General features: G+C 46.5%; 1 protein-coding gene across 8 annotated transcripts in view; it reads right to left on the bottom strand.

The window, feature by feature from the left end:
- Positions 1-7,301, bottom strand: part of Map4k3 (mitogen-activated protein kinase kinase kinase kinase 3) — a 157,482-nt gene extending 150,181 nt beyond the window's left edge. For 4 of the 8 annotated variants that reach the window (XM_052746388.1, XM_052746387.1, XM_052746386.1 and 1 more), the window contains exon 1: positions 7,084-7,299. In XM_052746388.1, coding sequence (XP_052602348.1) covers positions 7,084-7,179 — 96 coding nt within the window. In that variant the 5' untranslated portion in view covers positions 7,180-7,299. Of the gene's footprint in view, positions 1-7,083 lie in introns of all 8 variants that reach the window. The other 4 variants (XM_052746385.1, XM_052746383.1, XM_052746382.1 and 1 more) reach the window with 2 other exon arrangements.
- Between the last annotated feature and the right edge of the window lie 13,126 nt (positions 7,302-20,427).

Raw genomic sequence — 20,427 nt, forward strand, 5'->3', positions numbered from 1 at the left:
TTCTGATCAGATGCTGAAATCCCAGGAGAAAGGGCCTTCCTCTAAGATGACAATCTTTGTTGGGATCTTTTCTCATTCTAAATAATAGTTCACTTTTGGTGCCAATTTTACCTGTATTTCTAATGAAAGGTCCCAAATATTCCAGTTCTACCAAATCTAGACCTTTCCCAGAAAAATAGACGGTGGAGGGTAAGGGGCGTCTGGACCTGCAAGCACTAACTGTAAGAGTCACTCTTGGGTTATATTACTCAAGTACCCCGAGACACGATGGCAATGAAAAGACAACCATACAGATGCCAGGCAGGGAGACAGAGTCTAAGTAGAGACATGAGTGCAAAGCCAAGGTTAGTGTGAGGGACACAGGAAAACCACGCAATGACACTAACAGCAACTGGCCGCGGTGATCCGAACACCTCCCCAAGCATCACCTCACAACTGAAGGACCTAAGGCTCAGACAGAGCGATGGAGCAAGTGACCCTGTGTCATGGAGCTAGGAGGTGGAAACAGCAGGCAGCCTGGCTCTAGAACTCTGCTCTTTAAATTGCCAAGATGCCACAGAGAGGTCAGCTGTGGAGAGTGTGGGGCATCCAGGGAGTCCTGAAGCTAGAAAGAGGTTCACTGTGAGAAAACGAGGAAACCTGTAAAGTTTTGATATCAAACTTTGATAACTAAAAGTAGGCACACACCCTATAAATACTATGTACCAAACCCTGTCATTTTTATCACTCACGGTTCCTCCTAATACATCTGCTTTTATATTACAGCTGTTTAATGTATGATGGCTGTTCAATCCCTTCTCACAAGAGAGTTTACTAATTATTCATTTCAATACAAAATCATGCACTTAAAGAGACTACGTGGATCAAGCAAAGACAGGAGGCAAACACCCCCTTCCAGGACTGAGATCTTTATCTAAATCTAATAATCTGATTTTGTTTGCTTGCTTTTAAAAAAGCTTGTTAGAGAAATTACTCCCAAACGCGCTTCCTGGTTCCTTCCTACCTCAGACAGCCCCTAACGATGGAGAACACAACCTCATCGACTTCGGATGAGACTCTTTTAAGTTCATGACCATTTCCTCTGCTCTCTGGTCTTTCGAGACTTTGCCTTAACCACGTCGCAGCCTTTACTTCTGAGGCAATGACTTTCAAACACATGTAGATTAAAAAATGAATAAAAAGATTAATATCAACATTTCCAAAGCATGTTCTACAAGACACTAGTCCTAAGGAGAAGCAATAGGTACTGTAGAGAAAAAGAATCCCATAACCAAGCTAAGCTTCAAGTTTGCTGGGCCAAACAAAGTTTATCAGGTTAAACACAGGACTCCAAAGTCTTTGTTGTTGTTGGGCATGTTTGTGGAAATTAAAGGACAACTCTAGGGAGTCAGTTTTCTCCTTCCACCTTTATGTGGAATCAACCTCAGGCTGTCAAGCTTTACGGCAAGCTCTTGTTACCTGCTGAAACATCTCACTGCCCCTTGAGTCTTTTGCCCATGGTGTGGCTTTCCCTGAAGCATCGACCATGCTTAGAACAACCTGTGCGCAGACTGTGACTAATGCCTGAAAGTCTAATCCAGAAGTCAGAGAAGGCTCCAAGGACTCGAGCCATAGTATACTCAAGCCACAGCATACTCAAGTCACATAATACCCAAGCCATAGCATACTCAAGCCATAGCATATTCAAGTCACAGCATACTCAAGCCACATCATACTCAAGCCATAGTATACTCAAGCCATAGCATACTCAAGTCACATAATACTCAAGCCATAGCATACTCAAGCCATAGCATATTCAAGTCACAGCATACTCAAGCCACAGCATACTCAAGCCATAGTATACTCAAGCCATAGCATACTCAAGCCATAGTATATTCAAGCCACAGCATACTCAAGCCATAGTATATTCAAGCCATAGCATACTCAAGCCACAGCATACTCAAGCCACATCATACTCAAGCCACAACATACTTAAGCCATAGTATATTCAAGCCATAGCATAGTCAAGCCATAGTATATTCAAGCCATAGCATATATACTCAAGCCATAGTATACTCAAGCCACAGCATACTCAAGCCACAGCATACTTAAGCCATAGCATACTGTCACAACAGAGGCAGAGACAAGGCAAAGGGCTAGAACTCAAGAGAACACAAGGTATGTTTGGCACAGAGCTGGGGACAGCCCTGAGACTACTTAACAGGTTTTCCACAATAAACCTAGAAAAGCAAAGACTTAGAAGTAAGAATAATTGGAACTCAACTGGAAAAGTGCCATGCCTAGGAAAAGATGGTACAACTTGTGTGCAGATATTAGATGTGAACAGGAGGATCTGTAAGGGACTTCCTAGTTTCTCCAAGACACTATGTTATTCTTCCAAATAACAAACCTATGGTCATGGACCTCACTGAGAATGTAAAGAATGCTTACATTCATGCCAACCTTTTGACATATGACACAACACAGTCATCTAAAAAGTTCACAAGAACCACTGGTGGTATATGCCTTTAAGGCCAGCACTCTGGAGGCAGAGGCAGGTGGAGCTCTGAGTTCAAGGCAGCTGGGTCTACAGAATGAGATCTAGGACAGCCAGGGTTGCACACAGAGAAACCCTGTCTCAAACAACAACAACACAAAAAAACTTAAATCGATTTAATGAAGAAAAAAGATCACACACATACACACACTTGGTAACTTAAGTTCATGATTTTGTGTTGGGCCACATTCATAGCTATCCTGAGTCACATGGTGCCCATGGCTGGACATGCCTGCTGGGCCATTTCATGTGAAAGAAGAAAAAACAAACACACAGAACATACAGTGTCTTAATTTCAGAGCACTTCATGAACCTCTTGAGACTCAACCACAGAGCTCAGGCGTCGGTCCTGCAGTCCCTAAGCAACCCTGGTGTGAATGTTTCATGGCTGCTGAAGCCTGCAGCGTTATATGTCACTTAAAAAGTACTATTAATCTCTTTTTTAAAAGAGGAAACTGCTCTCAGACAGTGCAGACTAAATGGACAATTGCACAGGGCCAAAGGAAAAAGAAAACAACCTATTTGCTGGGTAAAACGCAAGTCGTTTACTCCGCACTAAAAAGCAGCAGAACCTGTGATGGTAACAGCCTCACACAAAATAATCCTGAGATCTAAGTGCGTTTTACAAGCTGCATGGCTGCTGAATCCCAGACCATCAATGTCCCGGTTCAGCACTCTGTAACCAAGCTACAAATACAGTAACTGTGTTACTGCAGGGGGTGGAGGAGTTTTCAAAATAAAAATCCCTTAAAACACCAACCTTCCAAGAATCACTATAATTAGGTCTAACTTATTTACTTAATAGAACCATTCCATTTTTAGCGCCTGCTCGCCGACAGCTTAAGGAGCAGAGCGCATCCCGTGCCTTTTGGAAACACGATGCACTTTTCTCCAGCTCAGCACCAGCACGTGTGTCCGACACATCCAACAGCAGAACAAATGTGGAAAATGTGTATCTTCACCGCATGACTCGGTTGTAGAAAAGAAGGAAGTTCCAGCTTTGGGTCGCTTAGCAGGCAGGAGGTATGGTGCCAAACGGCACCGAGATGCTCTGCGTGGGTCTCTGGGAATGAAAGAGTCTGGCAGGCAGGAATCAAGCATCTATTATCTGATGTCCACTGGCAGGCTCCAAAAGCACCGGAGGCCTGGCTGCATATCAGGAGGGAAGAGTCACCCAAGAGCCACACTCGGCTCAGAGTGTGGCGACAACCCAATGCTGAAGGCAAGGTGCGCTTCAGATTCTTCCCTGGAAATTCAGTCCGACATAATCTGTTCATAGCCACGTGTACAGAGGCAGTGCTCCCCACTGGTGGAGAATGCGGTCTCCAACCGGTTCAGCTTTTACCTTTGCCATCTACCACCTCCAGAAAGTCATTTACACCTCCTGTACTTGCTTCTTCAATGGCCATCTACCTCACAGGGCAGTTGTAGGACCAGGGAGGAAACTTTCAGAAAGTGCCTGCCAGGTAATACACACTCCATACATGTTAGCTAGCATAATCATTAATGGCTGACAAGATTAGTCAATTTGTCATACCTCTATTACATTCAGGTGTCCTTGGAAAAAATTACAGACTCGAATTTTTTTCTTTTTAGTCAGGTAGGTTTACCACACCATTCATGGGTTTGTTTTGAGACAGTCTTATTCTGTAACCCATGCTTACTTGGAACTCACCATGTAGCCCAGGTTGGCCCTGAACTGGTGGCCAGCATTCTCCTGCCTCAGCTTCCCAAGTGCTGAGATTACAGGCATGTGCTACCAAACTGACTTCTTGGGGTTTTTTTGTTTGTTTGTTTGGTTTGGTTTTTAAATATGGTAAATACCTGGCTAATTATTCCTATCAAGAACCTACCAGTACTTGCCTGTAATTTCAGCATAAGATCCATCCTTTGCTACATAACAATTTCAGAGTCATTCCAGACAACATGAGACCCATCTCAAGAGCTAGAAATACACACACACACACACACACACACACACACACACACACACACACACACACAACTTACTGTATACATCACTACTTAAGACACATAAAGCTGAACTTTTCAACTACTGTAATTGGACTCCCCCAGACAGTTATTAGCTATTTGGACCGGGATGCATTTCTAACTTCTTAGTCAAGACCAAATTCCAAAACACCATTATTCTTTCCAGCACTAACCCATCAGCCTCCTAACTGCCCTTTCCCTCTACACATCATGATAGGGAGAACTTTTTAAAGTACAAATATTTATTTTAGAGAGTGTGTGCGTGCATGTGCGTGTGCAAGTGTGGCATGCACATGTCATGGAACACCTGTGGAGGTCAGAGGACAACTCTGTGGAGTTGGTACTCATGTTATTCTTTCCGTGGGTTCTGCAGACCTAACTCAAGCAAGCCTGCGCCTCAGCCCAGAAGTCCAGATCTAAATTGGACACAGTCATGAATGTCTACTACACCTCTACTGTTCAGGGGGCAAAGCTGGAGGATTATGAGTTCCAGGCCAGCCTGGGATACACAGTAAGATCCTCTACCTTGAAAAATAAAATAAAGAGGAAAAGGGAAAAACCGGAAGGGGGTCTGGAAAGACAGCTCAGCAGCTAACAGCACCTGCTGCTCTTCCAGGACTCAAGTTTGGTCCCAGCACCCAACTCAGGCGGCTCACAACTGCCTGTAACTTCACCTCCAAGAGATCCGATGCCCTCTTCTGGCCTCCATGGGCACCTGTGGTGCACACACACCTTTTAGAGAAAGAAAGGAGGCTGGGCTGTGGTGGCGCATGCCTTTAATCCCAGCACTCAGGAGGCAGAGGCAGGTAGATCTCTGTGAGTTCAAGGCCAGCCTGGCCTACAGAGCGAGTTCCGGGACAGCCAGAGCTGTTACACACACACACACACACACACACACACACACACGTCTCGAAAAAAAAAAGATGGAAAGAAATGAAAGCTAGATCCATATCTCATTTCACCCCCCCCCCCCCCCCCCCCCCCCCCCCCCCCCCCCCCCCCCCGTGAGCCCCATAGCTAAAAGGTCTATAGGAACCAGTATCCACAGCCATCCTCTCTGTGGCTGTTCAAGCTACAGTTCTTCCTCAGATTCATACTGGTTTCTCTGGCCTTCGAATGGAGCTCCCTCTATGTGGCATCACTCTCCTCTCACCACTGCCCTGAGCAATGCCTTGTCATCTTCCAGATCTTGCTGAGAGTCTGGAGCGCTCCAAATCAGGCCCTCCAATTCCATGCTCTCGACCCTCACCATCCTCTCCGGCAGCACAAAATACAACTGTACGAAAATGACCGAAACTGCTGTTTAAGGTTGCTCTTGTCAAAAAACAAACAACAACAAAAAAACTAGACTCCAAATCCATCTGGGTCCATTCCTATCTTCAATTGCCACAACTCAAGTTCAACAACATAGGCCTGATAAGTTACACGCCGTAGTTATGCTCAGCACACCTTTGTCTACAGAGGAAGGTGCTGTGGTATGTGAGGGAGACACATCTCACACACACACACACACACACACACACACACAAAGCCCCACGGCACTGCATTGGCTAACTTATCTCACGCATTCCATTGAGCAAGCACAAAAACCTATTGCTTTAACATGGGCAAAATAAACTGAACACTAAACTTTCCAACGCGATACTAAGTTTCTCTGTGCATCCTCAGGTGTTCCGTGAAACAGGAGTCCAAGTTCAGTGACCAGTAAGTAGATACGCAACTAAATCAAAACTGCTGCCACATTTGGCACCATCCACCTCCCTTCTTGGCAGACTCCAGAGAGGCCAGGAGTTGAGCTGGCCTGGGAAGAGTGATTTATCCTCCCACATTTAGAAGTGGTTCCCCTCTGCAATAGAAACGCTGTACTGCTAATGAATTTTGAATTCTAACCTTGTCAAACCAGTACCCCTCCCTGGGTCCTCGATCCACGAAAAAGAAAAATCCGATTCCTGTGTGCCACTGGACAAAAAAAAACAAACACCCCTGTCCAATTCTTCTGGGAGGAAAAAGAAAAAGTTGCTTCCTTGCCTCCCAAACCAGATCCCTTTCTACAAAACCAAGGGACTCCTTGGAAAATTACAAGGGACTGACAGGCAGATGTTAAGAGGTTAAAGGCTAAGGCACCGGCAGATGTTAAGCGGCTAAAGGCTAAGGCTGTTGATGGAGGCTGCCCAGGGTAGTAGCGTTAGACGAGAACCAGCAGGCCCGGGGGCGGACAGCAGCAGCTCCCAGCCACCGGCCGCCGAGGATCCCAGGTCCCGGAGAGGCACGCAGGTTTGACAAACGCCAAGCCCCTAAGCAGCCCGGTTCGTCACACAGACCGTGCCCAGGCAACAAGCGCCCAGCCAGCCCGGCTCTGCACTCCGGGGAGCACCGCGCGGCTCCGGTGCAGCCGGTGAGAGGCTGGCGGGGGGGAGATCAGTGAACGCGCGTCCCGGGCACAGGCTCCCGGCGAGGAGGACGCCGCCGAGGGCTGCGGTCCCACGCCTGGCCCTTTGTTCCGTGTCCCAGCGGCGCAGGCCCCGGGGCTCGGCGGGCCCCTTTGCCCTGCTCACCTTGTAGACGTCGCCGTAGGTGCCGCTGCCGATGCGCTGGATCAGCTCGAAGTCCTCCTGGGGGTTCCGGCGGGACAGGTCGAAGCCGGGGTTCATGGCGGGCCCCGGGTGCCCCCCGCCTCCCTCCCGGCCCGGGGAGGGGGGGCGCTCAGGGGGGCCGCACGGAGGGAGCGCCCGCGGCCGGCCCGGCTCCGCCGCCGCCGCCGGTCACAATCGCCCGGCTGCACGCCGCGGCCGCCGCCGCCGCCGCCGCCGCCGACCACGGACGAGCCGCCCGGCGTCCCCGCCCCCCCCTCCCCCCGCCGCCGCGGCGCGGAGCCGGGTCACACCCACCAGGAGAGGAGCGCGCCCGCAGCCCCTCGCTCGGGCTGCAGCTCCAACATGGCTTCCGCCCGCCCGCTCCGCTCCGCTCCGCCCGCCCGCTCCGCTCCGCTCGCTCGCCCGCCCTCCCCTCCCGTTCCCGGCCCGCGCGCCACTGCGCAGCCGCCATCCCGGAGGCCGCGCGCGCCCGGCGGGCCTCCCCCCCCCGCGCGCGCTCCCGGACGGACCGACGCTCCGGGAAGCGCCCGACTCCCCTGGAGCAAAGTTGGACCCGCTGCTCGCGGCCCCCAGCCCTGAGTAGTTGGCCATGTGCAAGACGGTATCCCACCCCACCCCCCCCCCAACTTTTTTTTTTTTTTTAGGAGCAAGTACTCGCCGGCTACAACCGAGAGAGCCCAGATCCTTTCTCCTAGGTTTAGGGGGGAGGAGGTAGCAATCAGAAAGGTGAGGCCAAGTGACACTTTGGGTTCTTGGGGTTGGCTTGACAGGGGTGCAGAGAGGACCAGGACAGAGCCCCGGATTTGCGAGTGTGGGGCGTGGGCGGGAAGCAATGCAAAAAGCCTTAAAGCCGTGATTGACCTCTGTCCTGGGAGAGGGTTGGATTATAAAGCCCGGGGCGGGGACTGTGCAAGCTGTCTGGCCACCTAACGAGGGGGAGGTTGCAGAGGGTGGGGCCTGGACCGGATCTATTCCCACACCTGAAATGTAAACACGTGACCATCCCGGAGCTCCGGAGCTTCTACCTTACCTGCCCAGCGCTCCACCCAGCTTAAGATCCAGATAAGCCAGCAGGACGTCCAAACTTTGAAGACACACACTGTCTCTGCTTAAAAAGTTATCTAAGAAAGGACGTAGGCACTGGAAGGGTCATGTTGGGTTCTCAGTAAACTACTACGCATTTGCAAAAGTTGTAACCAAGTCGCTGATGGCCACTCAGGCGTTACAACGTTGTGTTTTTTCTTCAAAAAAAAAAAAAAAAGCTTTCCTAATCTCTTTAGACACCACACCTCTTAAGGACTAATGTTCCCTAATGCTTAGTGGCTTCTCAGAAACTAGGTCTTCTCAAACCTGTTAAGGAATAGTTGAACAGTCTACCCAATAGTTAACAGCTTCATATTTAAAAAAAAAAAAAAGATTTATGTTGCTTACAGTAAAATTACATATTTACTAAATTCTCAAATTGTTTACTCCAAACCGGGTGTGGGGGCACACATTCCTGCCATCCCAGCACTTAGGGAGCTGAGGCAGGAGCATTACTGCAAGTGCAACATCAGCCTTGACTAGAGAGCTTGTGTATAGGGTGTTTACTTGAGTGTCTGTTGACTAAAAGATGTTGGGGTATGATCCTCTCTGTAGCACATAAACAGGCTTCCAGTTGTATGATGTTTAATTCTCCTGAAGTATCAGAATGTAACAATGTTGCTTACTTTTCTGCCCCAAGGGTGCGCATCACGGGATTAATTCTGGATAAACTTTGAGGCTGTGCTATCTTGAGCTACTCCCGACCTTGCCTGGCTTTTCCCAGCTTCTTTCTGCGTATTGCAGGCACTAGCAGGGGCTAAGGAGCAGGCCTGCCTTCTGCATGTGCTGTGGGTGGAGAACTGTTTGTCTTCTCTAGGCCAAACATGCAGATAATTGGCTGGGGCCTCAGATAAGCAAATTTAAGTATCCCAACTCGGGACCAGCTCTGCTTGCTTTCTCTTGCCCTTTTCGTGTTTAAAATGCCAAGTTTCCAGGACTGAGTCGCTTGCACTGGAAAGTTCTAATGGTTTCACTGTTTTGTTTGCTGGGATTATCATCTGGGCAGATAACCGAGCGTTTGCATCACGAATAGACAGACCTCTTTCAAAGGGAAAAAGACATTTCAGCAGGGTTGGAGCAGGCTTTAAAGTTTTGTTTGTTCCATTTTGGCAGGACCCAACTACTCCCTTTTTTTTTTTTTTTTTTTTTCAGAGAGACAGATTTTCATGTAAGGGCCCGATTTGCCATATGGGTTAGGCCATAAATAAAAAGGTCTTTTATAATTAACTGCTCACAAGGAATAAAAATACTTGGCGCCTCCCACCCCCCACCCCTGACGAACAAGCCCCTACTTCGCTAGAAGTAACACTAATGATCACACAGTTGCTTTGAATCAGAGAAAGGGTTTCTTTCCCTCTTCTGTGATGAGAAACATCCTTAGAAGTCATCTGGGTTCCGCTCTTAGTTTTACTGTTGCTGGAATACATCCTGTCAAAGACTCACTGCTGTGCAAAGGCATCCATCTTATCCTTAGCCAGATACTGCCAGCGAAAGTTCATAATGATGGAGAAAATAGTGGTATCTTCCAGTACCAAGTGCTTGCTTACAAGGAGCCAAGAGCTTTCCATGTATTATCTTATTTAAATCACACAGCAACACAATAGCATAGGTCATATTATCTCCTTTTTTATGGCATCACAGGCTAATTAAGCTACTCAAGGTCACACAGAAGTCTCAGTTTTTAACAGAGGCAGCTTACTAGTGAAGACTAGATTCTCAGCCAACAATCTGTTCTGTTTATATACCATAGCCTACCATGTTCTTTTTTTTTTTTTTCTTACAATGAGCCATACATCATTTGTGGAATGCTTTCTTTTTTCCTTTATGTTAAATTGATCTATGACGGACTTATGCAATGAATATTGGATTCTGGTAGTAAGAGAACACAGAAAGAAGAGCCAGAGTACCTGCCATCCCGCCGTTCACAAACAACCCAATCAATAAATGGGCTTAAGAAATGGACAGGCGGAAGAAGCACAGATGGCTAATAAACATGTGAAAAAAAGTCCTTCCTCACCAGGCATTAGAGAAATGCAAGTCCACACTACACGGAGATTCCATCTCACCCCTGTCAGAACATCAGTCAGAGGGCAAACAAGAAATGCTGCCGTGAATGTGGACGAGAGAGAGCCCTTATGTGCTGGGTGGGAATACAAACCAGTCCAATCTCTATGAAAACTGGGATGGGGGTTTCTCACGAAACCAGAAGTATCTATTGCTGTGGGATGTTCGGTATGGCAAATGTGTTGCTCTGATTGGTTAGTAAATAAAACACTGATTGGCCAGTAGTCAGGCAGGAGGAAATATAGGCGGGACAAGGAGGAGAATAAAGCTGGGAAGTAGAAGGCTGAGTCAGAGACACTGCCAGCCGCCACCATGACAAACAGCATGTGAAGATGCCGGTAAGCCACGAGCCATGTGGCAAGGTATAGATTAATAGAAATGGATTAATTTAAGCTGTAAGAACAGTTAGCAAGAAGCCTGCCACGGCCATACAGTTTGTAATCAATATAAGTCTCTGTGTTTACTTGGTCGGGTCTGAGCGGCTGTGGGACTGGCGGGTGAGAGAGATTTGTCCTGACTGTGGGCCAGGCAGGAAAACTCTAGCTACAATCTATCATATGGCCCAGCTAACCCCCTCGTGGGTATTTACCCATAGACTCCAAATCAGCATTATTGCAGAGATGGCTACATATCAATGTGCACTGCAGCACAATGCACAATAGTTAAGCTATGGAACCGACCTAGGTGCTCATCAAGAGAGAAATGGAATAAGAAAAAATGTGGTATAGATACACAATAGAATTTTTTTTCAGCCATAAAGAAGACTGAAGTTGTGTCATGTATGGATGCAACTGGAGACACAAAGCCAGCCTCAGGAAGACAACATCACGTTTTCTCAATTTGTAGTTCCTCTATTGTATAGAGTCATGTAAGTCATGTGTGTATATGTTAAATGAAAGTGGAAATGAAAGTGTGTAGGGGGAAACGGAGGATTAGCGGGAACGGGAGCACCAAGAAAGGGGAAGGTGAGGGGCGTGTAACGAGGCAGTGTATGCGCAACATCCAGTATGTAGCTAAAGAAAAGAAAGACAAAACAGAACTATAGAAGCCCAGGGGAACAGCATTAGTACACGCTGGAAGATTGGGGACCGATACTAAATGGATGTTTGAAGAATGTGTTGAGGGTAGTCAGGCAAAGAAGGGGAGATGGTATTCTCTAGGAGAGCCCCTCAGCCTCAGGGGCTCTCAAAGTGCCATCCGTGCATCCTGCACAGCAAAGCTATGTGAAAAAGCTCGGCTGGGCAGCGGTCCTCACGCCAGCATGTCCAGATCATCCTTCAGTTAGCCAGTCCCTCCTGCTGTCGTGCTTTAGAAGTTCTTTGATCCCTCCACTAGCCCCCATTTTTACTAGTCTACTTTGGTGGCTTCCTGATTTCAGCCCTCCCAATTTAATATAACTACCACACATTTTGACACACCAGTGACTGCAACAGAAATACCTAGGAAGGCTTAGATCAAAGAAAGACCGCAGAGGCCGGAGAGCTGTCTCAGGGATTAAGAGGACGTACTGTCTTCCAGGGGATTCTGTTTCAGCTCCCAGCACCCATTATAGGATGACTCACAAACACCTCTGACTCTGGCTCCAGAGGACCTGATGCATTCATGTGAACATACACAGATATACATATTTAAATTATTTTCAAAGACAACAACCAAGCCATACACTGGGGAGGAAAATCAAACATAGACCTGTATGTGAAATAATATGACACCACAAGTAACTGTGTTTATTTTGTGTGTGTGTGTGTGTGTGTGTGTGTGTGTGTGTGTGTGTGTGTGTGTTACACATATGAGTGCAGATGCCTGGAGAGGTCAGAAGAGGGTGCTAGACTGCACTGGAGCTATAGTTACAGGGAGTTGTGGACCACATGATACAGACACTAGAGGTCTAGAAGACCAGTACGTGCTCTTAACTACTAAGCCATCTCTCTAGCCTAATTGTGTGTGTTTAGGAGTGGGAACAGGAAGAGAAGGGGGCAATGAGTCTTAAAAAGTCTGATTGCTTTTGTGATTTTTTTTTTTTTTTTTGACATAGGGTTTCTCTATGTAACTTTGGTACCTGTCCTGGAACTCACACTGTAGCCCAGGCTGGCCTCGAACTCACAGAGATCCACCTGACTTTGCCTCCCGAGTGCTGGGATTAAAGGCGTGTGCCATCTCCACCTGGCTGTGAATTTTTTTTTTTTTTTGAGGTAGGGTCTCATATAGCCCAGGTTGGCCTCACACTCACTCTGTGGCTGAGAATAACCTTGAACTTTTAATCCTTCTGCCTCCATCTCAACTACTGGAATTATAAGTTAGTAGCACATTAACCATTTTCATGTGGTGCTTAGGAATGAAGCCAGGGCTTTGACATGCTAAGCAAGCACTCAACTGAGTAACATCCCCAGCTTATTTAAAAAAAAAAAAAATCATACTTTTCAAGTCTTCATGAAGTATAATTAGCAATAAATGAATATATTTACAGTGCATGATGTGAATATATATACATATATATATTCTGAAATGATTATCACAGACCAGCTGTTTTTGAGAAAAGGAACCAATTTATGAAGAGGCTCGTAACATGTTAAGTTCTCCCAGGCTTCTGTAGCAGCAGAGAAGTCCAGGAGGTGTAGCCTAGCTCTACTTTGAGCCAGGCTACCTGCCTTTGGATCTTGTCTCTGTCTCCTTTCCTGAAGGACCTCAGGAAAGGAGGTCCTATTATTTCCTACTAAGGCTGTTAGGGAGTGCCACAGAGAAAGTAAACATAAGGCTAGTGTCTGGCATTACAGTAAGCCCACAAAGCACTGGTGACCATTATTTTGGGCATATGTGAGAACGTCTTCCTGCCAGAATTTGATGGGAGGACTCTGTTGCTCAAGACACTGCACACTTTAGTCACAGAATACAGAGAAACCAAGATGACACTGACCATGAGGTGTCCTCTAGCTGTCGTAGTACTGGAAGGTGCTGTGCAGGCTGTTGAGGAGTGGAGAGGGAGGGCGAGTCATAAGTGTTACCCAGCTGTGAACTCTGTAAGCGACAAGAACTGAGGTCACAGTAAGCTATGTTCATGGCTGCAATGAATGTTATGGGGGAAACCAAATGGATTCTGACTAGATTGAAAACCTCTTCCACAGTAACAAACACATGCCTGGCACTGTAAATATGGCCCAGCATCCATCGTTGGGAAGCTCATAGACCCCAGGGGGTGAATCTACTACTATCATTTTGCTAAATAGAAATAATATCAAATTGCCCTCTTAAATTCCTATCTCTCCTTTCATAGATTAGTGGAGCTCTCACACTCATCAGGGAAGCTTCTTTGTGGGGTGGACTGTGGTTAACACAGAAATTCACAACTAGCCAAAGTGCTGGCATGCTCCCAACCACAAATGAGGCATTTAATCCATCCCTTTCCTCAAGACTCAGAGACTTCTCCAAAGAGAGGAAAGTTTATAAAAGCCAGAGGTTGGCGAGTACCAGAGCAAAACAGTGTCTTCTGGACATGGCTACTTCCCTGAACTGATAGCATCTGTGGTTGCCTGTACAGGACCTGCAAAAAAATCAAGATGGTTTAGCATGAAGTGGGGATAGAGGAATAGCTCACAAGTTCCCATCCCCAGCTGAAGAGCTATTGACGGTTGATGATTCTGGGAGAGGAGGTGTCTGTTTTTCTTTAGGATGTGGACCCTGATGGCAGATCAGCTGTGCTCTGGTGGTTCCACACAGATTGGGCTGGATGGGTTACTAAGAAAAAAAAAGAGAGAGAGAAAACATGAAGCTGGGAGCAGGAGAGGGTGGATCAGGAATGAGTAGGGAAGAAATGTAACCAATATACATTTCTGCGTGTATGGCATTCTCAGAATTAATAAAATATTTTCCTTAATGTGCATGTAGCCTTTACCTGCATGTATGTCTGTGCACCAAGGAGGCCAGAAGAGGGTGTTAGATCCCCTGGGACTGGAGTTACATACAGATGGTTGTGAGCCAACCTGTGGGTACTACAACTGAACTTGAGTCCTTTGGAAGATCAGTCAGTACTCTTAATTGCTGAACTATTTATCTCTCTATTTCATAAAATACTTTTTAAAGTGACCTAAAAAAATCAACATATATATAATATATATATATATATTACAGAGTGGCAGCAGGATGTGGTGCCTATAATCCCAGTACTCAGGAGGCAGAAGCAGAAAGGTCTCCAGTGTGTGGTGAGACTGAGCTATATAACAAGACCAGTCTCAAAAGTGAATGAATGAATGAATGAATGAATGACTAATGAAGGGCGACAGCAATGAGGAGAGTGTTAGATGTTACAGGTGTGATTTAGGAAATGATTACAATGTATATCAGAGACCCTGAATTAAGGCTCAGCCAGAGAGACATCTAAGAACCTGAGAGAGAATTGGAAGCTAGAACTCATAGGCTTGGGGAGGGGAGAGAACACACAGAGCTTGGGTAGAGCGCGGGCTTCTGGTTTGGGCAATGAGGAAGTGTGGTGTGGGCCCTTTCTGTGACAAGGGGAACTGGTGTTATTTGGGGGAGGGCTCCAGGATCAGATCAAAGTGGACGGTTGTGTTCCCTATCTGTTGAGTTGGGGGTGCTTAACTGGAAGGAATGAGTGAGCAATATGTGGGTCTGATACCTAGAGAAGATCTCAGAGCAATTGGGGAGTCATTTAGAAAGACTTGCTCAACATTAGAAACTTCCTGAGTGCCAAACAGGACAAATAGGGAATGTGGACACATTTTCACCTTGCAGAGAGACCCCTGCAAGGCAACAGAGCCAGAAGGAGGAACTAGATGCCTCTTGGGCATAACATGTTTTACGAACTAATACATTTTTACGTTTTTTTTTCCTTAAAGCATTGGACTTAGCATTCATTTACAGGGTCGAGAGATTGGCTCAGTGATAGAACACTTGCTTAGTGAGCGTGCGGCTCTGTGTCCTGTCAGTAACAATGGAAAAATTATTCGGCTGGGCCAGGTGGCTCATGCTTGGGATCCCAACACTCAGGAAGGTTGAGGCAGAAAAGCCACCCACAAGTTCGAAGCCAGCTTGGGCTGTACAGTTTTGAGCCAGCCTAGGGAAGTAAGACCCTATCTCAAAATGAAACAATTTAAAAGCATTTATTTGTAGGTGAGGCAGACCTCTGCGGGAGAGTGGGTGGAGCTGGGAGTCTTCAGGTATTGTTTCTCAGCCTTGGCTGTGTTATTCTAAGCAATTCAGCTCCCAGATTTACATATCTCCTAACCCAGTGGACCTCAATGAAGGTTGTGTTAGCATTCGGGGTGGAACAGTTTCCCTGTGTGGGATGGTCCCCATGTATTAGAATCTCTGCATCCCACAGTCAGTACTGCTGGCAGGCATACTGACGTCACACTCAAACCTTTGTCCAAACGCTTAGGGTTTGACTGGGGAGTGCATGTATTTGCATTGAGAATGCTTATCTCTTGTTTCTCTTGGGAGGATTATCACCCACACCAAACCACTTAGCAGAGTTTTCTATCTCATATGTTCCCTGAGAAAAGTTCTGATATGTAAGATATTGTCCCTTATTATATTTCCAATATTTACCACCTGGGGTAATGTTTCTGTGCTACCTGTAAATATATACCCAAGATTTCACCTGTCTTTTATCTCATGGTTCCTGGGGTCACATAGAAGAACACTGAATCCGGTCTTTACAAATTACAGAAGTCTTCAGAGAGGGAGGAATATCTAAGTGGGTATGTAAAAGGCAGAGAACTAGCCACACACGTGCAGATAGTGGTCCACTGGAGTGCTGTGGTTTGGGTGTGGTTTGTTCTCCCCAAAGACCCTTGTATTAGAGACATGTTCTCCCAGGAAAGTGAAATGAACAGGGACGGACTCTTAGTATAAGAGCACAAGGTCCTTGGGACATTGAAAGTGTCCTCAGTGGAAGCCTTGAGGGACACTCTCCTCTTTGCCTTCCTGCTTTTGTTTGGGGATTTTTTTTAATTCAGGGGATCTCAACCTGTGGACCGTGACCCCCTGAGGTTCGAATGGGCCTTTCATAAGTGCCGCATATCATATCTCCCGCATATCAGATATTTACATTAGGATTCATAACAGTAGCAAAATGACAGCTATGAAGTAGCAATGAGAATAATTGTATGGTTGGGGGTCCCCACAACATGAGGAACTGTATTAAAGGGTCGCAGTGTTAGGACCGTTGAGAATGACTCTCAGGGGAGACGGCTACACTTTAATTCAGTTTTATTATAGCTGGCATATTTGGTATGCAACTTATTATAAACAATATCTTCATTTAATTTTTTTTTTTATTTTGAGATGCATTGGTGTTTGACCTGCATGTCTTTGTGAGGGTGTCAGATCCCCTGGAACTGGAGTTACAGACAGTTGTGAACTGCCATGTGGGTGCTGGGAATTGAACCCGGGTCCTCTGGAAGAGCAGCCAGTGCTCTTAACCGCTGAGCCATCTCTCCAGCCCCTACAAGCAATATCTTAAAGGATGTTTTCTTTTCTCTGTTTGTAGATGATGAGGACTCATTATGGATCCTCCTGTCTCTGCTTCCTGGGTGTTGAGAACACAGGCGGGTAACACCATGCACGGCAAAAATGCGTTTTCCCCCTTTCTTTTACATTGTTTTGAATTAGCATATGAAGTAATAGCTTTCATGATGGCATTTTATGCACACTTTGTTTTCGGTGACCCTTCTCCCCCAACTCCCTCCCGTACCTCCCTGCCCACTCCTGCTGGTCCCCCACCCCACCCCTCCACCACCACCACCCCGTGATAGCCCCTGTTTCGCTTTTAAGTCACATGCGGTTTATTATCTGGCTTCCTATTTTGAACTGTGATTACTTCTTCCTACGCATGTTCTCGCTGTCTTCCATGTGGCCCTCACGGGAGCCAGTGCTGAGCTAAATAAATCTATTTCCTTGATAAAGTTATCCTGGCTTGGGTATTTTGTTATAGTATTGGAAAACCAATGGAAAGACCACAGCCAAAGAGCCGGAAGTTGTTCTGTTTGAGGCGGATGAGGCAGGAGTGCGCAACAGGAAGCGGCTCTTGAGAAGGCAAAGAGGGAATGTAGTGGAGCCGGTAAAATGCTTGCCTACCCCCGAGCCCCGCGTTCGATCTTCCGCACTGCATAAAACGGGATGACTCGGGCTCATAATCCAAGAACTCAGAAGGTCAAGACAAGAAGATCAGAAGTAAAGAAAATAGAGTAAAAATAGAAAAATGTGTGAGTCATGAAAAATAATTGGGCTTTTCTGAGAACAAAGGGGAATTATTAAAGCTTTCAACATAGCCATAGCATGGTTTTGTTTGTGCCCATCCAGGCTTAGAGAATGAATTGGAGGCAGATGGTAAGAATACATGTCTGATGCAGTAAGGATTAGGAGATCACAGCAGCAGGCCAGGTTCAGGAAAACGATGGCTGAATTAATGGGTGGCGTGTCAACATATTCCAATAGGAGCCTCTCAAATTGTGAATTATGATGAATCCTCATAGTAAAAATTGTACAGTATGGGCTGGAAATGGGATCCTAGAGAACTTAGAGAATTCACTGAAGAAGGACAGGAAGGTGGGTCCCTGTAGAAGTGGGCCTGAAGTAGTGGGGGGCAGCCATTGTCATGCACCTTTCAGGGTTTCTTTTAGAGGAAGACCTGCTGTGAGGAGTGGGCTAACTCACAGCCTCCGGCCACTAAGCTTTTGGGATCCCTTATAGCAGCTGTGCAGAGATATCCCTGCTCCCCACTGGTGACTGAGCATGCCATTCCTGCCCAGTTCTCATTCCTTCCTCAGCGTTGGCACAGATAAGTATCTTGCACTACTAATTCAATTTTACCATCTTCTGTACTTGTGGTATCAACATGCTGGGTGTGCTGGCACACTCCTGTAATCCCTGGGCTTGGGAGGTGGAGGCAGGCGGACCCGGAGTTCGGAGGCATCTTCAGCCACATAGTGAGTCTGAGGCTGGGCTACATTAGATCATCTCTAAAAAAGTAAAGAAAAACAACAACAACAACAAAAAAACCCCAAACAAACAAACACAAGTGTCAATGAAGCAAGTATGCTATGTCCAAGACAGGCGGAGGAAGAGGGCGGAGTCAGAAGCACATCCCGGCAGTTGTCTTTATGGAGGTCAGTACTGACTTCGTCCACGCTCATATCCCCCATCTGCTGTTGCCTCTTCGGTAACTGTCTTCTCTGAAATCCCTTTCTCTTGCCTCATGATCTCTGTGCAACTCATCTGCACTCCCCTAGCTGGACACATTTAGTTAGTTAATATGTCTCAAAACTCTGGGACTAGAAATTGGCCACCGAGTTCCTCATTCATTCTGGGCCATGTTGGCGGTGCAGGATTGTAACTACCTATTATCTGACCGATACATTGTAGTTTCAGTTTTAATGTATTGTTTTCTAGCCTCAACAAACTGAGCCTGCTGGTGCCCAACTGATGTACAATAGTAATTGTTATTCATTGTCTCAATATAGCTATTATAACATGTCATTCTCAACTCCAACCTGGCTCCTGTTCCTAATCAAGAGAAAAGTTCTAGGGCTTCTCTGGGGTAATTTCAAAGGTAGAATGCCTGCCTAGCATGCATAAAGCTCTGGAACCATTCCGCAGCATCTCAGAAGAAGGACAAGAACAGAGTAAACAAACAAATAAACAACTCATCATACTCCCTCGAAGCAGCCCGTTCACTCAGCTCAGATCTGGATTGGAGTTTCTAAAAGTGAATGTCCAGGTAAGTGGTTCTAATACCACCCCAGGCATTTTCCGTTGTTTCCTCCTCCCTGCACGTGGGAGCAAGGTGAATGAGAAGGTAATCCATTTCTCAAACTGACCCAGATCTCTGTCTTAGGAAACTGATCCAATTTGCTGGGTCTGAGCTCCTAGCAAAGCCCATCTGGGCCAAAGCATGCCTCTTGGTATTAGAACCAGACTTCCAGTTTGGGATCTAATTCTCCAGTATCTTAAGGACACACTGTGTTCAATTAGGACTCATCTGGTATGAGGAGCTTTCCCAGCTGAGTATCTGACACCCTCAGAACAGTTTCAACATGTGTTGGTGGAGTAAGTGTTCTCATGGTAATGAGGCACGAAAGGAAGGGATCTCATGAAGATTCCCTGCTGCTTTGTGTCTGTCTGCAAACAGCTAAGTTCCTGTGTGAAATGTGTCAGAAGGGGCTGGGGAGATGGCTCCACTGTTAAACCTGCTTACTGCTCTCACTGAGGACCCGGGTTCTGTTCCTAGAACTCACATGGCAGTTCACAACCTCCTGTAAATCTAGTTCCAGGAAATCTGATGCCCTTTTCTGACCTCCAAAGGCTCCTGCACATATATTGTGCATACAAACTCACAAAGGTGCACATGTGCACACACACACACACACACACACACACACACACACACACACACCCCACACACAAAATAATAATAATAATCTCAAGGAAAAAAGATTAGCTGAGTCTGGTGACACACGCTTTTAATCCCAGGACTAGGGAGACCGAGGCAGGTGGATCTCTATGAGCTCCAAGCCAACCTGATGTACACAGCAAACTCTAGGTCAGGCAGGGCTCCATAGTGAGACTCTGGCTCAAAAGTAAATAAATCTTGGAAACCTGTATACAGGCAGCCCAGATCTGTCTCTATATCTAAAAACATTTCTGTGATCTAGTAATTCCTCCAACTATAATGCTCTTACATTGTTGAAGTCAATAGCTAGGGTTCATGGGTTCTCTCGCCTAAGGAAAGCATTCTGCTGTTACCCCCACACAAAGCCCAGATGTCTGCACATCTGAAGTCTATCTTCTGCGTCAGGATGCAAGCTTCTTAATTATCCTCTCTGGCCCCATCCCCATCTGCTTTTGCTAATACCACACCTGGCCAATGAATGTGCTCCTGCAATTCCAAATAATCAAAATAATGGAAGTCCTCTGAAGACCTTAGACGGAGAAGAAATGTGAGTTTCCATTAAGCGTGTTGCATTTGGGGAGACGAGAGGGCATTCTGAGAGGAGCTAGGATAGTAACAACTTCAGATGTAATATATGAGAAGTATACATATATATGATATATGATATATAATATAGCAGAGGATAAATCTGAGTAATACAAATGAAGACAGTGGTTGTCCTCTGAGTGAAGTCTGACAGCGGAGAAAATGCT

This window comes from Peromyscus californicus, unplaced genomic scaffold (assembly GCF_007827085.1).
Source record: "Peromyscus californicus insignis strain IS unplaced genomic scaffold, ASM782708v3 Scaffold_1__1_contigs__length_55948999, whole genome shotgun sequence".
NCBI lineage: Eukaryota > Metazoa > Chordata > Mammalia > Rodentia > Cricetidae > Peromyscus > Peromyscus californicus.